This window comes from Lepus europaeus, chromosome 5, assembly GCF_033115175.1.
Source record: "Lepus europaeus isolate LE1 chromosome 5, mLepTim1.pri, whole genome shotgun sequence".
NCBI lineage: Eukaryota > Metazoa > Chordata > Mammalia > Lagomorpha > Leporidae > Lepus > Lepus europaeus.
In genome coordinates this window covers 141,660,319-141,681,615 of record NC_084831.1, presented here as the reverse complement: position 1 = coordinate 141,681,615, position 21,297 = coordinate 141,660,319, and the positions used below count along the sequence as shown (strand labels likewise).

The 21,297-nt window shown below is 43.8% G+C and overlaps 2 protein-coding genes and 1 non-coding gene across 11 annotated transcripts in view; all 3 read right to left on the bottom strand.

The window, feature by feature from the left end:
- ACTR3B (actin related protein 3B) overlaps window positions 1–21,297 on the bottom strand; it is a 132,551-nt gene that overhangs the window by 100,275 nt on the left and 10,979 nt on the right. The window lies entirely within an intron of this gene.
- Window positions 4,433–4,503, bottom strand: LOC133761314 (small nucleolar RNA SNORD57). The gene has a single exon (XR_009866117.1). It is a non-coding gene; the product is annotated as a small nucleolar RNA SNORD57 (small nucleolar RNA).
- Window positions 14,266–14,708, bottom strand: LOC133761147 (small nuclear ribonucleoprotein E-like). Its single transcript, XM_062193814.1, has one exon. It carries the CDS (start codon window positions 14,677–14,679, stop codon window positions 14,401–14,403), a length of 279 nt encoding a protein of 92 aa, XP_062049798.1. The 5' UTR covers window positions 14,680–14,708; the 3' UTR covers window positions 14,266–14,400.

The window sequence follows — 21,297 nt, the reverse complement described above, 5'->3', positions numbered from 1 at the left end:
AAGTGCTTGGGCTCCTGTACCCACGTGGGAGACCCAGAAGAAGCTCCTGGGTCCTGGCTTTAGATCAGTCAAGCTCCAACAGTTGAAGCCATTTCGGGAGTGAACCTACAGATGAAAGATCTCTGTCTCTCCCTCTCTCTCTGTAACTCTGCCCCACAAATAAATAAATAAATATTTTTAAAAACTAAAAATAAATAAATAAAAAGGCATCCCTGTTAAAGACAGAACCAAGCCAAGGAGACTCTCAATCATTATTCCCATTTAATATTGTATTGGAAGGACTAGATATTACAAATCACAGAAAAACTAAATAAAACAGATACTGGGAATGAGAAGGCAAAACTTTGATCATTTAGAAACGATAACTCTACCTAGTGTATTACTCAGCTTGTCATTACTTTAAAAGAAGCTATTCAGGAAGGAGAGAAGTTTATTTTAGCTCACCATTTTTGAAGTTCAGAGCCTAACACTGGGCAGACCCACTGGTCTGGTGTCTACTGAGGGAAATGCATGGCGTGACATATGAGAGAGGAGCACAGGGAGAGCCAAGAAGCAGAGAGAGCAGGGGAGGCCCAATTCAGCTTTACAACCAACCCTCTGACGAGAATTCACTCCCCAAGGCTCACCCAGTGACTCAAGGACCTTCCACTGGGTGCACCCCTAGATGCCATAATTACATCAAGTCTCCTTTTTAATCCATTAACCATTATCAATCAATCCATTAACCACTGACATAAGACTTTGGGGACCAAGCCCCTAGTATGTGGGCCTTTGGGAAACAATCTATTATCCCAACCATAACAGCTAGACTACCTAAGGAAGTTAAGTAAAAAAAAAAAAAAAAGAAAGAAAGAAAGAAAACTAAAAGCAATAAGGGAATTCAGATAACCAGTTACTAAAGGAAGACAAAAATTGACACTTTCCTATCTAACAACTAAGAACATACACTAAATTAAAAGATCCCATTCAAAAAGCAAGTCAACAAAATATATTATCCTTGGGAATAAACTAGATGATGTGTGTGAAGAATCTTCCAATCAACAGCAGACAAAAATGATAAATCTTATAAAGAAAGATTATTTTTAAAAGAAACATCAATTAGCACTAAATCAACCCATAAATTTAATAAAAAACCACTCAAAATCTGGGTCAATATTGCAAATGTTTGTAAAGCCATATAGCAGTGGTAGTAAAAGGCTGAAGATCCATTATAATAGTAAGTTTCACATTAGCTACCCAAATTTTAAATGCATATACCCTATTACCCAAATAGTAAATTTCTGGGGGACAGCACTGTAGCATGGCGGGTAAAGCTGCTGCCTGCAGTGCTTCCATCCCATATGGACACCGGTTCGAGTCCCAGCTGCTCCACTTCTGATCCAGCTCTCTGCTGTGGCCTAGGAAGGCAGTGGAAGATGGCCCAAGTCCTTGGGCCCCTGCACCCACATGGGAGACCTGGAGAAGGCTCCTGGCTCCTTGCTTCAGATCGGGACAGCTCCAGCCATTGCAGCCAACTGGGGAGTGTACCAGCAGAAGGAAGACCTCTCTCTGTTAGCCTCTTCTCTCTCTGTGTAACTCTGACTTTCAAATAAATAAATAAATCTTTTAAAAAAAAAAAAAGATCTCTTTCTCTCTCTTTCACTCTGCCTTTCAAATAAATAAAAATTAAGAAAAAACAAATAGTAAATTTCTAGGAATTGACAGCACAAAGTATTTTTACATGTATACAAGAACAAAAAAATGGAAACACTCAAAATAGCAGATATACTAAATTCACACCCATTCAAAAATGCTATGTAAGCATCAAAAAAGATTAGAGTTACTGCCATTAACAGATGTCTAATATGGTTTAAAAGTAGTTACAAACAGTATGTATTTATGATGTGATGCATTTACTAGGACCACAATGCTGGGTTGAAATTTCAACACTTCCTATGTGATTTAAGGCTAGTAAATTAATCCTGTCATATCTCAGTTTATTTATCTGTGAAATGCAGAAAACAATCTCTAGCTACATCAGTGATTTTAACAGTTTTTGGAAAGTATTTCTGAATTCAAAGTAGAAGCAGAATCTCATTGTTCAGTAACTTTAGTACTTACTTACTACTGAATATTACATGTGTACTAATCTCTATTTTTTTTTTAATTTATTTGACAGATAGACAGTGAGAGAGACACAGAGAAAGGTCTTCCTTCCTTTGGTTCACCCCCCAAATGGCCGCTATAGCCAGATCTACACCGATCCGAAGCAAGCCATATATGTAAAGCCATATAGCAGTGGTAGTAAAAGGCTGAAGATCCATTATAATAGTAAATTTCACATTAGCTACCCAAATTTTAAATGCATATACCCTACTACCCAAATAGTAAATTTCTGGGGGACAACACTGTAGCAGTGGTATCCCATGCGGTGCAGGGGCCCAAGCATTTGGGCCATCCTCCACTGCCTTCCCAGGCCACAGCAGAGAGCTGGACTGGAAGAGGAGCAACCAGGACTAGAACCCAGTGCCCATACGGGATGCCGGCGCTGCAGGCGGAGGATGAACCAAGTGAGCCACGGCACCGGCCCTCTTTTTTTTTTTTTTAAGATTTATTTATTTATTTGAAAGTCTGAGTTACAGAGAGAGGAGAGCCAGAGAGAGAGAGAGAGAGAGAGAGAGAGAGAGGTCTTCCATCTGCTGGTTCACTCCCCAGTTGGCCTCAATGGCCAGAGCTGCATCAATCCAAAGCCAGGAGCCAGGAGCTTCTTATAGGTCTCCCACGTGGGTGCAGGGGCCCAAGGCTTAGGCCATCTTCCACTGCTTTTCCAGGCCATAGTAGAGAGCTGGATGGGAAGTGGAATAGCTGGGTCTCAAACTGGTGCCCATATGGGATGCTGGCGCTTCAAGCCAGAGCGTTAACCTGCTGCACAACAGCACTGCCCCAATCTCTATTTATTTCATAGTTATCCTTAGATAGTTTTTCTACTAGCACTTTAGTGTCTTCTTGCCAGTCTGAGTGAACTCTTACACACTGAGGGTATCAATGCTTGCTTATATACAAGCAATATATACTGCTAATTTTTCCCAGTATGTTGCTAATATGAGTTACAGTCATGCAATGCTTTAAGGATGGAGATGGGCTGTCACAGTGTTATTAGCTGATTTCATCACTGTGAGAAATCATAGAGGGCAATTACACAAACTAAGATGGCTAACAGCATTGCTAAGTGGTATTACCTTGGGGACCACTGTCAAATATGCAATCTGTTGCTGACCAAAACATCATTACGTGGTGCATGACTTCACATTCCCTGAAATTAAATTATTTTTAAAGAGTCTAGGTAATCAAATCTACAAATATTTTCCTAAATAATTTCCTTCCCTTATGTTCCTACTTTGAAAGTTCCTCCATATAATACAATTTCATTCTGTTTCTCTTTCAGCATCATCAAATGGGAAGAACTACTTTGTTTAAAAAATATGTATTTATTTGAAAGATTGAGTTACAGAGTGGGAGAGGCAGAGATAAAGAGATAGAAGTCTTCCATCCGTTGGTTCACTCCCCAAATGGCCACAACAGCCAGGGCTGGGCCAGGTTGAAGCCAGGAGTTTCTTCCAGGTCTCCCAAACAGGTGCAGGCCATCTGCTGCTGCTTTTCCAAGTGCATTAGCTGGGAGCTGGATTGGAAGTGCAGCAGCCGAGACTCGAACCGACACCCACATGGGATGTTGGTGCTGCAGGAGGTGGCTTAACCCGCTATGCCACAGCACCAGCCCCAATGAAGAACTACTTTTGTATGTAAGTGGGGGTTTGGGAGGTGCATGAAATTTGTTTTAATGTAGTGAGGTCACAAGTTGGTAAAGGTTGCCTTGGGGTGCAGAATGTCCGTGCTAATTTTCCTGGGATGCTTTGTAGAGCTTGTTCTTTTTCTTGGTGCGGCTCTTCTCTGCCAGCAGCCTCTTCAGGGTCACTGCTAACAGGCTCCTCCCCGGAAGAGAATTTACTCTTTTTCTTGGAGACCAACTAGCTACCCACCTCTTCTGCATCATTTGCCATTTCCTCCTGGGCCTAGGGTCTCTTCTTGGGAGGGCTTACACTGCCACCTGTCTCCTCTGATCACTACTAACCAGCTCCTCCTTGGAAAAAAAGCTTCCTTTTTCTTGGGTTTGGAGAAAGAGATAGATGGTTCTTCCATTCCATTCTCCCGAGGAGCTTCCTGTGGCTTCTGCTTTTTCTTCTTTCTGGGTTTTTCATGAACCTCCCATTACTCCTCATGGATAGTGCTGTCTCCCAAAAACGCCAAGCGAGTGCAGCCAAGCACTTCTTTTCCTTCTTCAAGCATTTCTTCTCCTTCTCCAGCTTTCTAGTGATCTTGGCAGCTCCTCTTCTGCCTGGTCATAGAAACGTGATGAAAAGGCCTGAAGACCCAAGGAATCCTGGTTGGCTTTATTGGATCAGGCTCATTAAATTAGTTTTTTTGCCTCTACTCTAGAAGGTCAGGCTAAGCAGCTCATTATCTCCAGAGAAGAACTACATTAATCAATTTTTTCCCAACATGTTTGTGTGTGTGTATATGTAACACACACACACACACATACACATACACGCACAAGCATTGAAGATCATCAACTTTTATTTTTAAGATTTATTTTATTTATTTGAAAGAGTTACAGAGAAAGAGGCAGAGACAGAGAGAGGTCCTCCATCCACTGGTTCACTTCCCAGATGGCCACAATGGCCAGAGCTGCACCGATCTGAAGCCAGAAGCTTCTTCCAGGTCTCCCACATGGGTGTAGTGGCCCAAGGATTTGGGCCATCCTCTACTGCTATCCCAGGCCATAGCAGAGAGCTGGATAGGAAGAGGAACAGCCGGGACTAACCAGCACCCATATGGGATGCCGGCACTTCAGCCCAGGGCATTAACTCGCGGCGCCACAGCACCGGGCCCCAAGATCATCAACTTTAACACAAGCTATACAAACACTACCATACTAAAGCCAGCCATTTTCAAATCTATATAAAAACCATCTTGGAGCCGATGCTATGGTGTAGTAGACTAAGCTTCTGCCTGTGGTGTAGGCATCCCATATGGGCACCAGTTCTTGTCCTGGCTGCTCCTCTTCTGATCCAGCTCTCTGCTAATGTGCCAAGTTAAGCTACCACCTGTAGTACCATTTTCCCATATGGGCCCAGGTTGGAGTCCTGGCTGCTCCACTTCCTATCTAACTCCCTCTGGTACACCTGGGAAGGGAGTGGAGGATGGCCCAAATATCTGGGCCCTAGCATCAATGTGGGAGACCAGGAAGAAGCTCCTGGCTCCTGGCTTTGGATCAGCCCTGTTCCAGCCACTGCGGCCATTTGGGGAGTGAGCCAGCAGATAGAAGACCTCTCCCTCTCTGTCACTCCCTCCCTCTCCCTCTTTCTCCCTCTCCCTCCCCCTCTCCTTCTCCCTCTCGAAGTCTGCCTTTAAATTGGAAAAAAAAAATCAGAAAAGGGAAAGCTATCAAGCAGAATCAACAGCTGCAGAAAGCACTATCAAGAATTGCACCTCGCCTTTCAAACAAATATGGTCTCACAGTTCACTATTCAAAGCAATACTTTTTGGGTCCATTAAGAAATCTCACTCCCAATTTTGCACCCATCCACCCACTTCTGCCTTCCACCCAGGTTCTCCTACTATTCATCTTCCCACTGTTTATTTCTGTAAACACAAATATGCTTATCTGCCCCATTTTGGAGCTCTATACAAAGACTCTTTCACTCTTCTTGTTAAATGACATTATTTCACCAGCAGTAATAAGTAGACTTTTCAATTCTGCAAAGTCAGGAGAATTAATCAACATATTTATATATAATTATATATTTATATATAATTAAAATTCCTCCTACAACCATGTGTCTTGAGCAGAAGGTGACAATGTAAGCTCAATTAATTTATGTTCAAAAGTGGAAGTGTTACATCTTCAAAAGGCATTCTACATCTTTAAACCATGTTCTCAAACTGTATCCTGTGGGGAGGTTCTTTTGACTGAGACCCTAATTTCAACCAGAATAGCTCAATCTCTCCTAAGATTTTCACAGTTTAAATATGGCTTTGATAAAAGTGAAACTGTTCCCAGATTTTTTTAAGATTTATTTATTTATTTACTTACTTATTTGAAAGGTAGAGTTATAGAGAAAGAGAGATACGGAAAAAGAGATCTTCAGTCAGACAATGGTTCACTCCCCAAATGTCTGCAACATCTGGGGCTATGTTCCCAGATCTTAATGATTTAAAAATATTTAATTATTCATTTATTCATTCATTTATTTATTTGAAAGTCAGAGTTACAGAGAGAAGGACAGGTAGAGAGAGAGAGAGTGAGATCATCCATCTACTGGTTCACTCCCTAAATGGCTAGGCCAGGCCAAAGCCAGGAGCTACATCGAGGTCCCCCACATGGATGCAGGGGCACAGGCACTTGGACCATCTTCCACTGCTTTCCCAGGCCATTAGCAGGGAGCTGGATTAGAAGTGGAACAACCAGGATATGAACCAGCGCCCATATGGGATACTGGTGCTGCAGGGCAGTGGATTAACCTGCTGCACCACAGTGCTGGTACCCAATGATACTTTTTTTAAAGAATACACACAATCCTTAAACAGTGCACTGTAAATTAACACATGATCAATTTTTTAAATGTTCTTTACTGTTGTATAGACAAGCAGTCTCTGTTTATAAGACAAAAAGTTCAGTATAGAAGTATGAATTTTGGCCGGTGCCGCAGCTCACTAGGCTAATCCTCTGCCTGCGGCGCCGGCACCCCAGGTTCTAGTCCCACTTGAGGCACCAGATTCTGTCCCGGTTGCTCCTCTTCCAGTCAAGCTCTCTGCTGTGGCCCGGGAGTGCAGTGGAGGATGGCCCACTGCATGGGAGTGCACCTGCATGGTTGCACTTGAGCCTTGCACCTGCATGGGAGACCAGGAGGAAGCACCTGGCTCCTGGCTTCAGATCAGCGTAGCGCGCTGGCCGCAGCACGCCGGCCATAGCAGCCACTTGGGGGTGAACCAACAGAAAAAGGATGGCCTTTCTCTCTGTCTTTCTCTCTCTCACTGTCTAACTCTGCCTGTTAAAAAAAAAAAAAAAAAAAAAAGAAGTCTGAATTTTGGGGCTGGCACAGTGGCATAGTGGGCTAAGCCTCCACCTGCAGCACCAGCATCCCATATGGGCACTGGTTCTAGTTCCAGCTGCTCCTCTTCTGATCCAGCTCTCTGCTATTGTCTGGGAAAGCAGTAACAGATAGCCCAAGTACTTGGACCCCTGCCCTCGCATGGAAGACCCGGAAGAAGCTCCTGGCTTTGGATCAGCCCAGCTCCAGCCATTGCAGCCATTTGGGGAGTGAACCAGCATATGGAAGGCCTTTCCCCCTCTGTCTGTAACTCTGCCTCTCAAGAAAAAAATTAGTAGTCTGAATTTCTAAATGTATTATTTTACCTAAATCAAATTATTTTTGTCTATTTGATCAGCCATTAAATTTTTACATTACGTAACATACTTGCCCATTTCGCCTTCTAAATGTTTTTGGGGGGAGGAGCTTCTATGGAATTTGGTAAATATAAGATCATGAGATAAAGTCCCTTTATGGATTCTGAACATTACATATTTTTTAAACACTTTGTAGCTAGCATTCTTTTTGTTGTTGTTGTTAAAGATTTACTTATTTATTAGAAATAGTTAAAGAGAGGGCTAGGCAAAGGTGGAGGCAGAGAGAAAGGTCTTTCATCAGCCAGTTCACTCCCCAAAAGGCTGCAAGGGCCAGGGCTAGGCCAGATCAAAGCCAAGAGCCAGGTGTTTCCTCTCAATCTACATGTGGATGCAGGGGCCCAAGCACTTGGACCATCTTCTGCTTTTCCAGGAGCATCAGCAGGAAGCTGGATCAGAAGTGGAGCTGCTGGGATTTGAACCAGCACCCATATGAGATGTCGGTGCTGCAGGCAGCAGCTTTACTTGCTATACCACAGTGCTGTCCTCTCTGATCATTATAAAGTGAACTCTTTCAGGTTAAAATGGTGATTGGGGTGGGAGCAGCATGGTGGTGTCGCAGGTAAAGCCACCGACTACAACGATGGCATCCCATATGGGCACTGGTTTGCATCCTAGCTGCCCTACTTCCAATACAGCTCCCTGCTAACCAGAGGGGTACCAACAGTATGAAGCATGGGTTAAAACACTACCTGTGCTGCCAGCATCCCAAATTAGCTCCAGTTCAAGTTGTGGCTGCTCCATTTTTCATCCAGTTTTCTACTAATTTTCCTGGAAAAGCAGCAGAAGGTGGCCCAAGTACTTGGGCCCCAGCACCCATGTGGGAGATCTGGATGAAGATACTGGCTCCTAGCTGGCCCAGCTCAGCCATTGTGGGCATTTGGGGAATGAACCAGCAGATAGAGGATCTCTCTCTGTGTCTCTTAACTCTCTGTAACTCTGCCTTTCAAATAAATAAGTCTTTTTTTTTTTTTAAAAGGGGGGGGGAGGCACGTGGTGTAGCAGCAGCTTAAGTCACTGCTTAGAACACCCACATCCCATATCATCAGAGTGCCTGGTCCACATCCCATATCAGAGTGCCTGGTTCACATCCCAGCTACTCTGCTTCCTATCCAACTCCCTGTTGATGAACTTCCTGGGAGGCAACAGAAAATGATTCAGTCTTGGGTTCATGCTACCTACTTGGGAGCCCCAGATGCAGTTCTGGCTCCTGGCTTCAGTATGGCCTGGCTCTGGCTGTTAAGGGCAGTAAATGAACAGAGGAAAGATTTCACTGTCTCTCTGCCTTTAAAATGAAAATGTAAAAGTCTTTTTAAAAACAATTTATACAGGCCAGCGCCACAGCTCAATAGGCTAATCCTCCGCCTTGCGGCGCCAGCACACCAGGTTCTAGTCCCAGTTGGGGCGCCAGATTCTGTCCCAGTTGCCCCTCTTCCAGGCCAGCTCTCTGCTATGGCCAGGGAGTGCAGTGGAGAATGGCACAGTTGCTTGGGCCCTGCACCCGCATGGGAGACCAGGAGAAGCACTTGGCTCCTGCCTTCGGATCAGCGCGGTGCACCGGCCGCAGCGCACTGGCCGCAGCAGCCATTGGAGGGTGAACCAACGGCAAAGGAAGACCTTTCTCTCTGTCTCTCTCTCTCACTGCCCACTCTGCCTGTCAAATAATAATAATAATAATAATTTATACCATACATAAAATTTTGTAAATATTTGTTAAACCACAAGGATAGGGGCCAGCGCTGTGGCATTGTGGGTAAAGCTGCTGCCAGCAGTGCCAGCATCCCATATGGGCACTGGTTGGAGTCCCAGCTGTTCCACTTCCAATCCAGCTCTCTGCTATGGCCTGGGAAAGCAGTAGAAGATGGCCCAAGCCCTTGGGCCCTTGCACCAGTGTGGGAGATCTGAAAGAAGCTCCTTGCTCCTGGCTTTGGATTGGCACAGCTCCAGGCTGTTGTAGCCACCTGGGGAGTGAACCATCGGATGGAAGACCAACTGATCTCTCTCTCTGTCTCTCTCTCTCTCTCTGCCTCTCAGATAAAATAAATTAATCTTAAAAAAAGAAAAAGCCACAAGGACAGACAGAAAAGGAAACAATAGCAAAATTCTGGCCCTGGAAAGCTGATAATCCATGGCAAATGACCTCAGACATATAAGAAAGCCACCAGAGGCAACACACACTCCAGATCACAAAGGCTCAGAACTGGTAGATGCCAACTACCTGCAGGACTGGAACTGAGGGGCTGAAGTCAAAGTAGGTATGGACAGCACAAAATTGAGGCTCAAAGAAGACTCCCTCCCCCAGGTGCCAGCTCCTTTCCGCCTCCAGCATTCTCTGGAAGTTGATTCTCTGGACCATGTAAGGCAAAGAAGTCTTTGGACTCAAAATCAACTTGCAAGAATCGAAATACCTTGATAAAATTTGATTTTAAATGAATCAAAAGAATCATACAGGATGAGCATCCCTAATTCAAAAATCTGAAATTTGAAACATTTCAAGCACCAACATGACAACATAAATAGAAAATTCTACACCTGACCTCATGTGATAGGCAATAAAATACAAGTGCACCAAAAGTACTTTACAAAATTACCTTCATGTCACGTGTTTAAGATGTATACGCGAAATACATGAACTTGGCTTTATTTTTCATTATACGTGGTCTGTTTCCTTTTTTCCTGCTTGCTTTTGTCTACAATTCTTTACTTTACGGGTTAGTAGTTCCCCAAGGTATGCTTCCATTTTAGTGATACTGAATTCCTTCTACCTCACTGTGATCCCTTCTTTTACTCCCGGAAAACATTATTTTGTTTATGAATGTTTCAGCACCATCTTTGTCTTCACTGATTTCTTTGGCTACATTTGAATATGATCAGTCACAGAACTCATGTAAACATTTACACTAAAGTCATAAATCAGTAAAGAGTGAAAATACAATCCAGTTATGGCATTCAGGAGACGGGTCTAATGAAAGGCCCTTGGGTCACTGCAGGCAGCATGCCCTTGAGAAGCAGTTCTCACAAAAGGCTTGCTTATAAAAGCCTGAGCTGGACCTAATTGCTCTCTCTGCTTCCTGGCTGGACATGGGATTCTTCCCCCACACGAGCTCTGCTACTGCCACCTGTTGCCCTCCTCAGAAGCCAAACCAATACAGCCGCCTACTCTTGGACTTGAACCACTAAAACCGTGAGTTAAATAAACCTCTTCTCTTTATAAAGTTGGCCGCCTTTGGTATTTCATTGTGATAACAAAAAGCTGACAAATACACACAGCTTCCAACTTCTCTCTAATCGCCACTGTCTCCTGTTCTTTCCCACTATGGTCTATTTAAGTTCCAAAAGCTTACCTGCAATTTCAGAAGCACCAGTACTACCTCTTACATCTTTCAACATGGTTTCATTTCTGACGTAATTTTAGTTTTCTGTCCTCGTCTGTCTACTTCCTATTTTCCTTTCCACATCTTTCCTTACAGGTACCAGCCCACTTTCACATCTTCCTTCTAAGCTCTCAAATCACATCTTTGCTCTTTCACTTTACTGAGTCCATGTTGTCTAAATTTCCTGACAGCAGAATAGTGGTCTCTAAAATTGTTCTCTGATTCCTGAAGTCTCCTCCTTCCAAAGTATGTTTTTCAGCAACTTTTGTTTATCATGCTCCTTTCCTTATTTTCCACTCAGTTCACACACTGGGTTCTTTCTGCTTAATACACAATCTTTTTTTTTTTTTTTTTTTTTTTTTTTTCAGATTTTTTAAAAAGATATTTTTATTGGGGCCGGTGATGTGGCGCAGCGGGTTAAAGCCCTGGCCTGAAGCACCGGCATCCTATATGGGCACCAGTTCTAGTCCCAGCTGCTCCTCTTCTGATCCAGCTCTCTGCTATGGCCTGGGATAGCAGTGGAAGATGCAAGTCCTTGAGCCCCTGCACCCACGTGGGAGACCTGGAAGAAGCTCCTGGCTCCTGGCTTCGGATCGGCGCAGCTCCGGCCATTGCAGCCATCTGGGGTGTGAACCATCAGATGGAAGACCTCTCTCTCTGTCTCTACCTCTCTACCTCTCTGTAACTCTTTCAAATAAATAAAATAAATCTTTAAAAATATATATTTTTATTTATTATTTGAAAGGCACAGTTAGACAGAGGAGGGGGGGGGGAGTCTTCCATCTGCTGGTTCACTCCCCAAATGGCCCCAACAGCCAGAACTGAGCCTATCCGAAGCCAGGAGCCAGGAGCTTCTTCCAGGTCTCCCACATGGACACAGGGGCCTAAGCACTTGGGCCATCTTCTACTGCTTTCCCAGGCCATAGCAGAGAGCTTGATCAAAGTGGAACAGCAAGGACTCGAACCAGTGCCCATATGGGATGCCGGCACTGTAGGCGGCAGTTTTACCCACTACGCCACAGCACAGGCCCCCAGATTGTTTTAGTTATTTGAAAGTCAGAGTTACACAGAGAGAAGAAGAGACAGAGACAGATCTTCACTCCCCAAATGGCTACAACGACTGGGGCTGGGCCAGGCTGAAGTTAGGTACATCAAGAGCTTCTTCCAGATCTCCCACATGGATGCAAGGGCCCAAGCACTTGGGCCATTTCCTACTGCTTTCCCAGGCACATTATCAGGGAGCTGGACTGGAAGTGGAGGAGCTGGGACTCGAAATGGCACCCATATGGGATGCTGACATTGCAGGCAGCGGCTTTACCTGCTACACCACAACACTGGCCCCTAATATTTAGTCTTGAATACGAAAGTTCTCTCTGGACCTCCTAATTGCTGAACAACTAAATAATCCATCTCCTCACGTACAGAGATACTGAATAAGTGTAACATCTTGGGCTAGCTGTACAGTTCTTTGGATGGTTAAAGTAAGAAAAAAGAAAGAATTAACACAGGAACAGTAGGTGGTCAGTGCCTAAATTCAAATATGTTATGCTTCCCCACTGATCCTATTAAATCCTCTGTTCTGGGGACACATCCAATCCCAAAGTTCACTGTGGGAGAGAGGGAGCTTACATGGAAACACTTCATCTTAGAGACCAACAATTCCTGCTCAGATACCCGCTGGTCATCCCCACAGGCTTTCCCTTGTAGGAAGCCAAGTCAAAGAACAGGAAGACTGTATGATCCTCTCCCAGCCCAGCCCAGCCAGTCCTGCCACTTTGTGGCCTGATGAGTTGCTGCCAGAATGTGCCTTCTTGGCAATGGCATACTCTTTCTGCAGCTCCCAGCTCTCCAATAAAGACTGTGGGTGGTGCCTTCCTAATACAGGTAGATATGGTCTGTCACCACTGGAAACTCATGCTGAAGTTTAATCCCCATTCTGAGGTATTAAGAAGGAGGACACTTGATCCAACGAAGATGTTTAAAGGTGAGGCCTTTGGGAGGTGACTAGGATGAGAGAGTCTTCAGAGCAGAGACTCCATAATTAACTATCGGTGGCTACATAAGAAGAGGGAGAGAGACTAGGAGGCGCATATTCCCTGTCTCTCACCATGTAAAGCCCTGCACCATCTTGGGATACTACCAGCAAGGAGGCCATCACCGTCTGTAGCACCTTGACTTTGGACCAGAACTCTGAGCCAACACAAGCCTCTTTTCTTGAAGACTTACCTAGTCTATAGGACTGTTACCAGCAGCAGAAAATGAGCAAAAACATGCATGCACGCAGCCACAGACAGGCAAAAATGTCACATTTCACTATCCTCCCACAAATGGGTCCACACTTCACTGTAAGCTTCATAAAATGTGATAGGAGGGGCTGTGTTGTGGTAGAGCAGGTTAAACCACCATCTCAGATAACAGCATCCCATATGGACACTAATTCAAGTCCCAGCTGCCCCACTTCCAATCCAGCTCCCTGCTAATGTGTCAGGAAAAACAGAAGACCGTCGAAGAACATGGTGCCCTCCACCAACGTGGGACACCTGGATGGAGCTCGAGGCTGCTGGCAATGGCCCAGCCCCAGCCATTGCAGCCATTTGGGTAGTGAATTAGCAGACAAGATCTCTCCGTCTCTAACTCTCCCTCTCTAACTCTGCCTTTCAAACAAATAAATCTTTTTTTAAAAATGTGGTACATTTTACCTGTTTTCTACTTTTCATTAGTTTTGTTCATTTTGGAAGTTTCAGGAAGGAATTTTTTTAAGAAAGCTTTTATTTAATAAATATAAATTTCATAGGTACAGCTTCAGGAACACAGTGGTTCTTTCCCCCATACCAGCCCTCCCACCCTGAATCCCATCCCACCTCCTACTCCCTCTCCCATCCCATTCTTCATTAAGATTCATTTTTAATTATTTTATATACAGAAGACCAACTCTATACTAAGTAAAGATTTCAACAGTTTGCACCCACACAGACATGCAAAAATATAAAGTACTGTTTGAAGACAAGTTTTACAGTTAATTCTCATAGAACAACTCATTAAGGACAGAGGTCCTACATGTAGAGCAAGTGTACAGTGACTCCTGTTGTTGATTTAACAATTGACACTCTTATTTATGATGTCAGCAATCACCCGATGCTCTTGTCATGAACTGTCAAGGCTATGGAAGCTTTCTGAGTCCACAAACTCTGTCAGCATTTAGACAGGGCCATAAGCAAAGTGGAAGTTCTCTCCTCCCTTCAGAGAAAGGTACCTCAGGAAGGAATGTTAAAGAAACATACTTGTACATTTACACCACATGCCCAACAAAGCTTTTTGTTCTTTTTTTTTTTTTTTTTCAGATTTATTTATTTATTTTTTTAATTCCCACTGTATTTACTGTCTTCTTGTAATAACATAAGGGTAATAAAAACAACATGAACAAGTGTTTTGGACCTACACTCGCAATGAAAGGGCACCTAAAAAACAAACCAAAAGACACCGCATTGCCTTCTCAGTATTTTCTCATTTCATCCATCCTTTCTAGTTGGAGACACTTTGTAGCAAAGTAATATCATCTCCTTTTAGCATGATCCGACCCAGTTGTTTTCTTGACTTTGTTTTAGAATGGATCTCCCCTGCATCATCTAATACGAGGTTCATGTATTCATCGAAACCAATGATGCAACCCTCTATCTGAATGTTCACTTGCTCATAGAGCCATACCTGGATGCGAGACCGGTTTTGCAAGTATCTGAAGATGAGGTTGATGGGCTGCACCATCGCCTTCTGCACTTTCTGGCCCTGGCCACGGTACGCCATGGTGGAATCTTATTTATTTTATTTGAAAAGCAGAGCTACAGAGAGGCAGAGGCAGAGAAGGAGAGAAAGTCTTCCATCCACTGGTTCCCTCCCAAATGGCTGCAATGGCCAGAGCTGAGCCAATCCAAAGCCAGGAGCCAGGAGCTTCTTCCGAGTCCCCCATGCAGGTCAGGGGCCCAAGGACTTGGGCCATCTTCTACTGCTTTCTCAGGCCATAGCAGAGAGCTGGATCAGAAGAGAAGCAGCTGGGACTCAAACCAGCACCCATATGGGATGCCGGTACTGCAGGCGACAGCCTTACTCCCTATGCCACAGTGCTGGCCCCCAACAAAGTTTTAAAGAACCTTTCATTATGAAAAGGATATATGACATGTGGTGAATTATCAATTCTTCTAATGATTTAGAGAACTTTTTATAAGTGGATCTTTGATGCTGATAAGGGAAAAGGCACAGTAAAGAACACCAGAAGAACTTTGTCTCTCTACCTCTGCCTCTATGTAACTCTGCCTTTCAAATAACAGATTTTTACTTTATTTAATCAATTTTTATTTAAATCTATTTATTTTAAATAAAAGACTGCTTTATAGTTACTAACAATTTTAATTAACTCACTAAGTGTGAGTTATTTTGCATTATAAATAATACCCTTTTACCCCTTAACATTTTACAGCAGTACATTTTTTCATAACATGAGACTGCAGAATTTTCTTCTTTTGTTATTCGATATGTGCAGGATTACAATACAAAGCTATTCTTCCATTTGAGTGCTCAGAACTGAATGTTTCTGCAGATATTGTGGCATTTGTCTCTCTACTGTGATATATAAAGGTGTAATTAAGACAGAGTTCTATTACTCTAATCAAGTTTGCTGTTAGTTGTGCATTAGCATATAAAAGCTAATATGTATTATATGCTCTTTCAACAGTTTTGAAACCTCTGCATAATGGATTATAAAAATGCATGACATTTTTGTTTTTAATAGACTTTTTTTAAAAGGATTGATTTATTATTTGAAAGGCAGAGTTATAGAGAGGCAGAGAGAGAGAGAGAGAGAGAAGTCTTCCATCCTCTGGGTTACTCCCCAGATGGCCACAATGGCCAGAGCTGCACTGATCCCAGACCATAGCAGAGAGCTAGATTGGAAGTAGAGCTGCCGGGGCTCGAAACTCTAAATGGAGCCCATATGGGATGCCAGCACTGCAGGCAGTGGCTTTAGCCACTATACCACAGTGCCGACACCCTTTAATAGACTTTTTTTAAAAATTATTTTATTTACTTGAAAAGCAGAGTAACAGAGTGGCAAAGGCAAAGAGGGAGAGAAGAGAGAGGTCTTCCATCCACTGGTTCACTCCCCAATGGCCAGAGCTGGGACGATCCAAAGCCAGGAGCCAGGAGCTTCCTCCAGGTCTCCCATGCAGATGCAGGGGCCCAAGGACTTGGGCCATCTCCCACTGCTTTCCCAGGCCATAGCAGAAAGCTGGATCAGAAGTAGAGCAGCCAGGATGTGAACGGGTGCCCATACAGGATGCCAGCATTGCAGGTGGTGGCTTTATGCACTATGCCACAGTGCCTGCCAGCCCCTGGACTTTTTTTTTTTTTTTTTTTTTTTTTTGACAGGCTGGACAGTGAGAGAGAGAGAGAGACAGAGAGAAAGGTCTTCCTTTTCCATTGGTTTACTCGCAATGGCCGCCGCAGCCAGCGCACCCCGCTGATCCGAAGGCAGGAGCCAGGTGCTTCTCCTGGTCTCCCATGCAGGTGCAGGGCCCAAGCACTTGGGCCATCCTCCACTGCACTCCCGGGCCACAGCAGAGAGCTGGCCTGGAAGAGGAGCAACCGGGACAGAATCCAGCGCCCTGACCGGGTCTAGAACCAGAGTGCCGGGGCACAGGTGGAGGATTAGCCTATTGAGCTGCGGCGCCAGCCACCCCTGGACTTTTAAAATTATAATTTTTAGGTTTACTTTAGGTTTTTGTACTGTTGACTTTTTGACACAGCAAGCCCAAAAATAACTTTCTGAATATTTTCACTTCTGTGTAAGTGGAAAGGGCATCTTTCACATATAAGGGGACTGACCCATATTTTCAAAAGAATTTTATCATTGTGCAACTAACAGAAACTAGCTCTTAATTATGGTGACAGCTCCTATTTGGTGTATGTGAGATTATTCTAGCAGTTACAGCATAACAGTTACAGCATAACACAGCTGAATTATTCCCATACACACACTCCATCACCCAAATAATTTACTGCTCTATTAACATTGGCATTGATAAAATTCTTATTAAGAAAACTAAGATTAAGAAAAAATAGAAAATTATTTGGTGTGGCCATCTTACATGCTTATGTTTCCTACAAAAAGCTAAATATTCTAGCAGTGGTGTAATGAAAAGTTACATCTTACTGTTGGTGTATATATGTTTTGGTACAGGAATGTCATTTTGTTGCCACAGCATTGCAGTAAAATACATAAATAAAAAGTTAAATTCAAAAAAGTTAAACTAAAATAAAATAGAATTAGATGCTGGGAGAGAAAAAGGGGGAAGAGGAAGAAGGGATTACAAGCTAATTTCATTATTGCTCATAATTGACAGCCATTAGAAAACAGCTACAAATAAAAGGAGTATACATAAGGTTAATCACTAGACAGAAATACAACCTGCCCTAAAGTCCACCAAAAAAAAAAAAAACATATAAATCAAATATAATCAACTACACAGTAAAAGATTACATTGAAATAGACGTGAATAAACTTAATACAAATCAATATGGCAAAACCAAGGCTAAATATACTGATGATATAAACAAACATTTATAAATAAATGCTCTTGATTCAGCACTGCTGAGCCTAAATGAGCTTAAGTCATCCACTAAAAGACAACCTAACAAAAGCAAAAAATCCAGCAAATACACTGGGTATGAGAGAAATAAACAATTCAGAAAGGATAATAATAAATATATAGGGGCGGCACTGTGGAATAGCGGGTAAAGCCACTGCTTGCAGTGCCAGCATCCCATATGAGTGCCAGTTCAAGTCCCAGCTGCTCTACCTCCAATCCAGCTCTTTGCTATGGCCTGGGAAAGCAGAAGAGCACAGCCCAAGTCCTTGGGCCCCTGCAGGAGACTAGGAAGAAGTTCCTGCCTCCTGGCTTCAGAATGACGCAGCTCCAGCCATTGTGGCTATCTAGGGAGTGAATCAGCAGAAGATATATATATATATATATATATATATATCTCTCCCTCTCCCTCTCCCTCTCCCTCTCCCTCTCCCTCTCTCTCTCTGCCTCTCTGTAACTCTGCCTTTCAAATAAATAACTAAATCTTTCTAAAAAAAAAAAAAAAGTGAACAACATAAAAAATACACATATATTCACATACCAAGCAAATACAGTGAGAAGCAAGCAGGAATCACACATCTCCATATCTAACAAAAGAGAATTCAGACAAAGGCTCTGATGTGGTAAAACAACTGTGGTCTCTTCTTATTAACTTGGTGCTGTAACCTGAATGCTTTGTAAGTTGCATTAAAATTACTGAATCAAAAAAGAGAGACAGACAGACAGACAGAGAATTCAGGCTAGAAAACACTCAAAGGAAGATCCTTTATAATGATAAAACAATAACTCAAGTAAAAATACAAATTATCTATATGTAGGTAGCCAATGAAACAGTCATAATATTCATAAAACAGAAAACTACTGGAGAAATAAGAAACACATTAAGGATAGGCATTGTGGCACAGTGGGTTAAGCCACCACTTAAGATGCCTGCATCCCATATCCCAGTGCCTGGTTCAAGTCCTGGTCACTCGACTTCCAACTGAGCTTCCTGTTAATGTGTCTGGAAAGGCAGCAGATGATGGCTCAAGTACTTGAGTTTTCACCACAGCTGTGGGAAGCCTTGATCTAGTTCCTGGCTCCTGGCTTGGGCCTGACCTGGCTCTGGTTGTTGTGGGCAATTAGGGAGTGAATCATCAGACAGAAGACCTCTCTCCTTGTCCCTTTCTGTGACTCTTTCAAATAAATTAATAAACAAAATCTTAAGGAAAAAAAAAAAACAAATACCAATAAAACCAAGACAGATTTAGCACACAACAATGACAAATTTGGAAGACCTAAATAATTAATAAGGTACTCATAAAGATACATGAACTCTGAACTCATTAACAGACTATCCCTCCTTCTCAATAATATATAGAACATACACTGGCCGGCACCGCAGCTCAATAGGCTAATCCTCCGCCTTGTGGCACCGGCACACCGGGTTCTAGTCTCAGTCGGGGCGCCGGATTCTGTCCCGGTTGCCCCTCTTCCAGGCCAGCTCTCTGCTGTGGCCCGGGAGTGCAGTGGAGAATGGCCCAAGTGCTTGGGCCCTGCACCCCATGGGAGACCAGGAGAAGCACCTGGCTCCTGCCTTCAGATCAGCGTGGTGCGCCGGCCGCAGCGCGCCAGCCGTGGCGGCCATTGGAGGGTGAACCAACGGCAAAGGAAGACCTTTCTCTCTGTCTTTCTCTCTCTCACTGTCCACCCTGCCTGTCAAAAAAATAAAAAGAACATACACAAACCATCTTAAACCACAAACAAATGAAGTCCAAAGAACAGAAACAACACAACTGCACTCTGTAGCCAAAATGGAACAAAAGCAGAAATTAAAATCAAAAAGGCTTTTCCACCTAAACATTTTAAAAACCTACTAAGGGGCTGGTGCTATGTTGCAGAAGGTTAAAGCCCCGGCCTGCAGTGCCAACATCCCATATGGGCGCCAGTTCGAGTCCCAGCTGCTCCACTTCTGACCCAGCTCTCTGCTATGGCCTGGGAAAGCAGTAGAAGATGGCCCAAGACCTGGGCCCCTGCACCCACCTGGGAAGACCCAGAGGAAGCTCCTGGCTTCTGGCTTTGGATTGGCCCAGCTCCAGCCATAGCAGCCATTTGGAGAGTGAACTAGTGGATGGAAGACCTCTTTCTCTTTCTCTCTCTCTCTCTCTCTCTCTCTCTGCCTCTGCTTCTCTGTAACTATGCCTTTCAAATAAATAAATCAATCTTAAAAAAAAAAAAAACTGCCACCCCAAATCAGAGCACCAGTAATAGTCCTAGCTGCTCTACTTCTGATTCAGCTCTCTGTTAATGCACTTGGAAAAGCACTGGAAGACGGCCCAAGTACATGGACTCCTGCCATCCTTGGGGGAAGACCAAGATGGAGTTCCAGGCTCCTGGCTATAGCCTGGGCTCTTGAGCTCATTTGGGGAACAAAGCAGTGGATGAAAGCTCTCTTTCCAAATCTGGCTCCTGGCTCCTTGCTATGGATGGGCCTAGCTCAGGCCAGTGCGGCCATTTGGGGAGTGAACCAGCACATGAGATCTTTCTCTCTGTCTTTCCCTCTCTCTGTAACTCTACACCTCAAATAAATATATAAAATCTATTTAAAAATTAATTAATTGGGGCTGGCACTGTGGCGCAGCGGGTTAATGCCCTGGCCTGAAGCGCCAGCATCCCATATGGGCACCAGTTCAAGTCCAGCTGCTCCACTTCCGATCCAGCTCTCTGCTATGGCCTAGGAAAGCAGTAGAGAATGGTCCAGGTCCTTGGACCCCTGCACTCACATTGGAGACCTGGAAGAAGCTCCTGGCTAACTCTTTCAAATAAATACATAAATCTTTTTTTAAAAAATTAATTAAAAATTCTGCTCCAACACCATATCGGAACATAAAAAAGCAGAAAAATTTAATTTTCATATAAAGAAAGTCTTAACACTGACCCCAAAACCTGACAAAGACTGCACCAAAAATCAAAATTGTAAATTAGTCACACTTATATTGATGGGAAAAATCTGAAAAGTAACAAACAGAATCCATATGCACATCAAAAAACACTGTGGCACAGTGGGTTAAGCCGCCACCTGCAGTGCTGGCATCCCATATGGGCGCCAGTTCAACCCAGCAGCTCCACTTCCAATCCAGCTCTCTGCTATCGCCTGGGAAAGCAGCAGAAGATGGCCCAAGTCCTTGGGCCCCTGCACCCACCTGGAAGACCCAGAAGAAGCTCCTGGCTCCTGGCTTCAGATGGGCTCAGCTCCGGCTATTGTGGCCAACTGGGAGGTGAGCCAGAGAATGGAAGACCTCTCTTTCTGCCTCTACTCTCAATGTGTAACTCTGACCTTCAAATAAATAAATCTTTTAAAAAAAAATGTATCCTGAATGAGTGGGGATTATTTCAAAATACAAAAGTTGTATAATGGGGCTGGCACTGTGGCACAGCAGGTAAAGCTGCTGCCTGCAGTGCCAGCATCCTATATGGGCACTAGTTCGAGTCCCTGCCGCTCCACTTCAAGTCCAGCTCTCTGCAATGACCTGGGAAAGCAGTACAAGATGGTCCAAGTCTTTGGGCCCCTGCACCAATGTGGGAGACCCAGAAGAAGCTCCTGGCTTCTGGCTTCAGATCGGCGCAGCTCTAGCCGTTGCGGCCATCTGGGGAGTGAACCATTGGATGAAGACCTCTCTCTCTCTCTCTGCCTCTCCTTGTCTCTCTTGTGTAACTCTGACTTTCAAGTAAACAAATAAAATCCATTAACATAATCCATCATATTAACTAAGAAAACACCTTGTATTTATGGTAAAGATATCTG

Bases quoted from the DNA above. Each gene is read 5' to 3' on its own strand.
- LOC133761147 (XM_062193814.1), bottom strand. From the start codon at position 14,679: ATGGCGTACCGTGGCCAGGGCCAGAAAGTGCAGAAGGCGATGGTGCAG.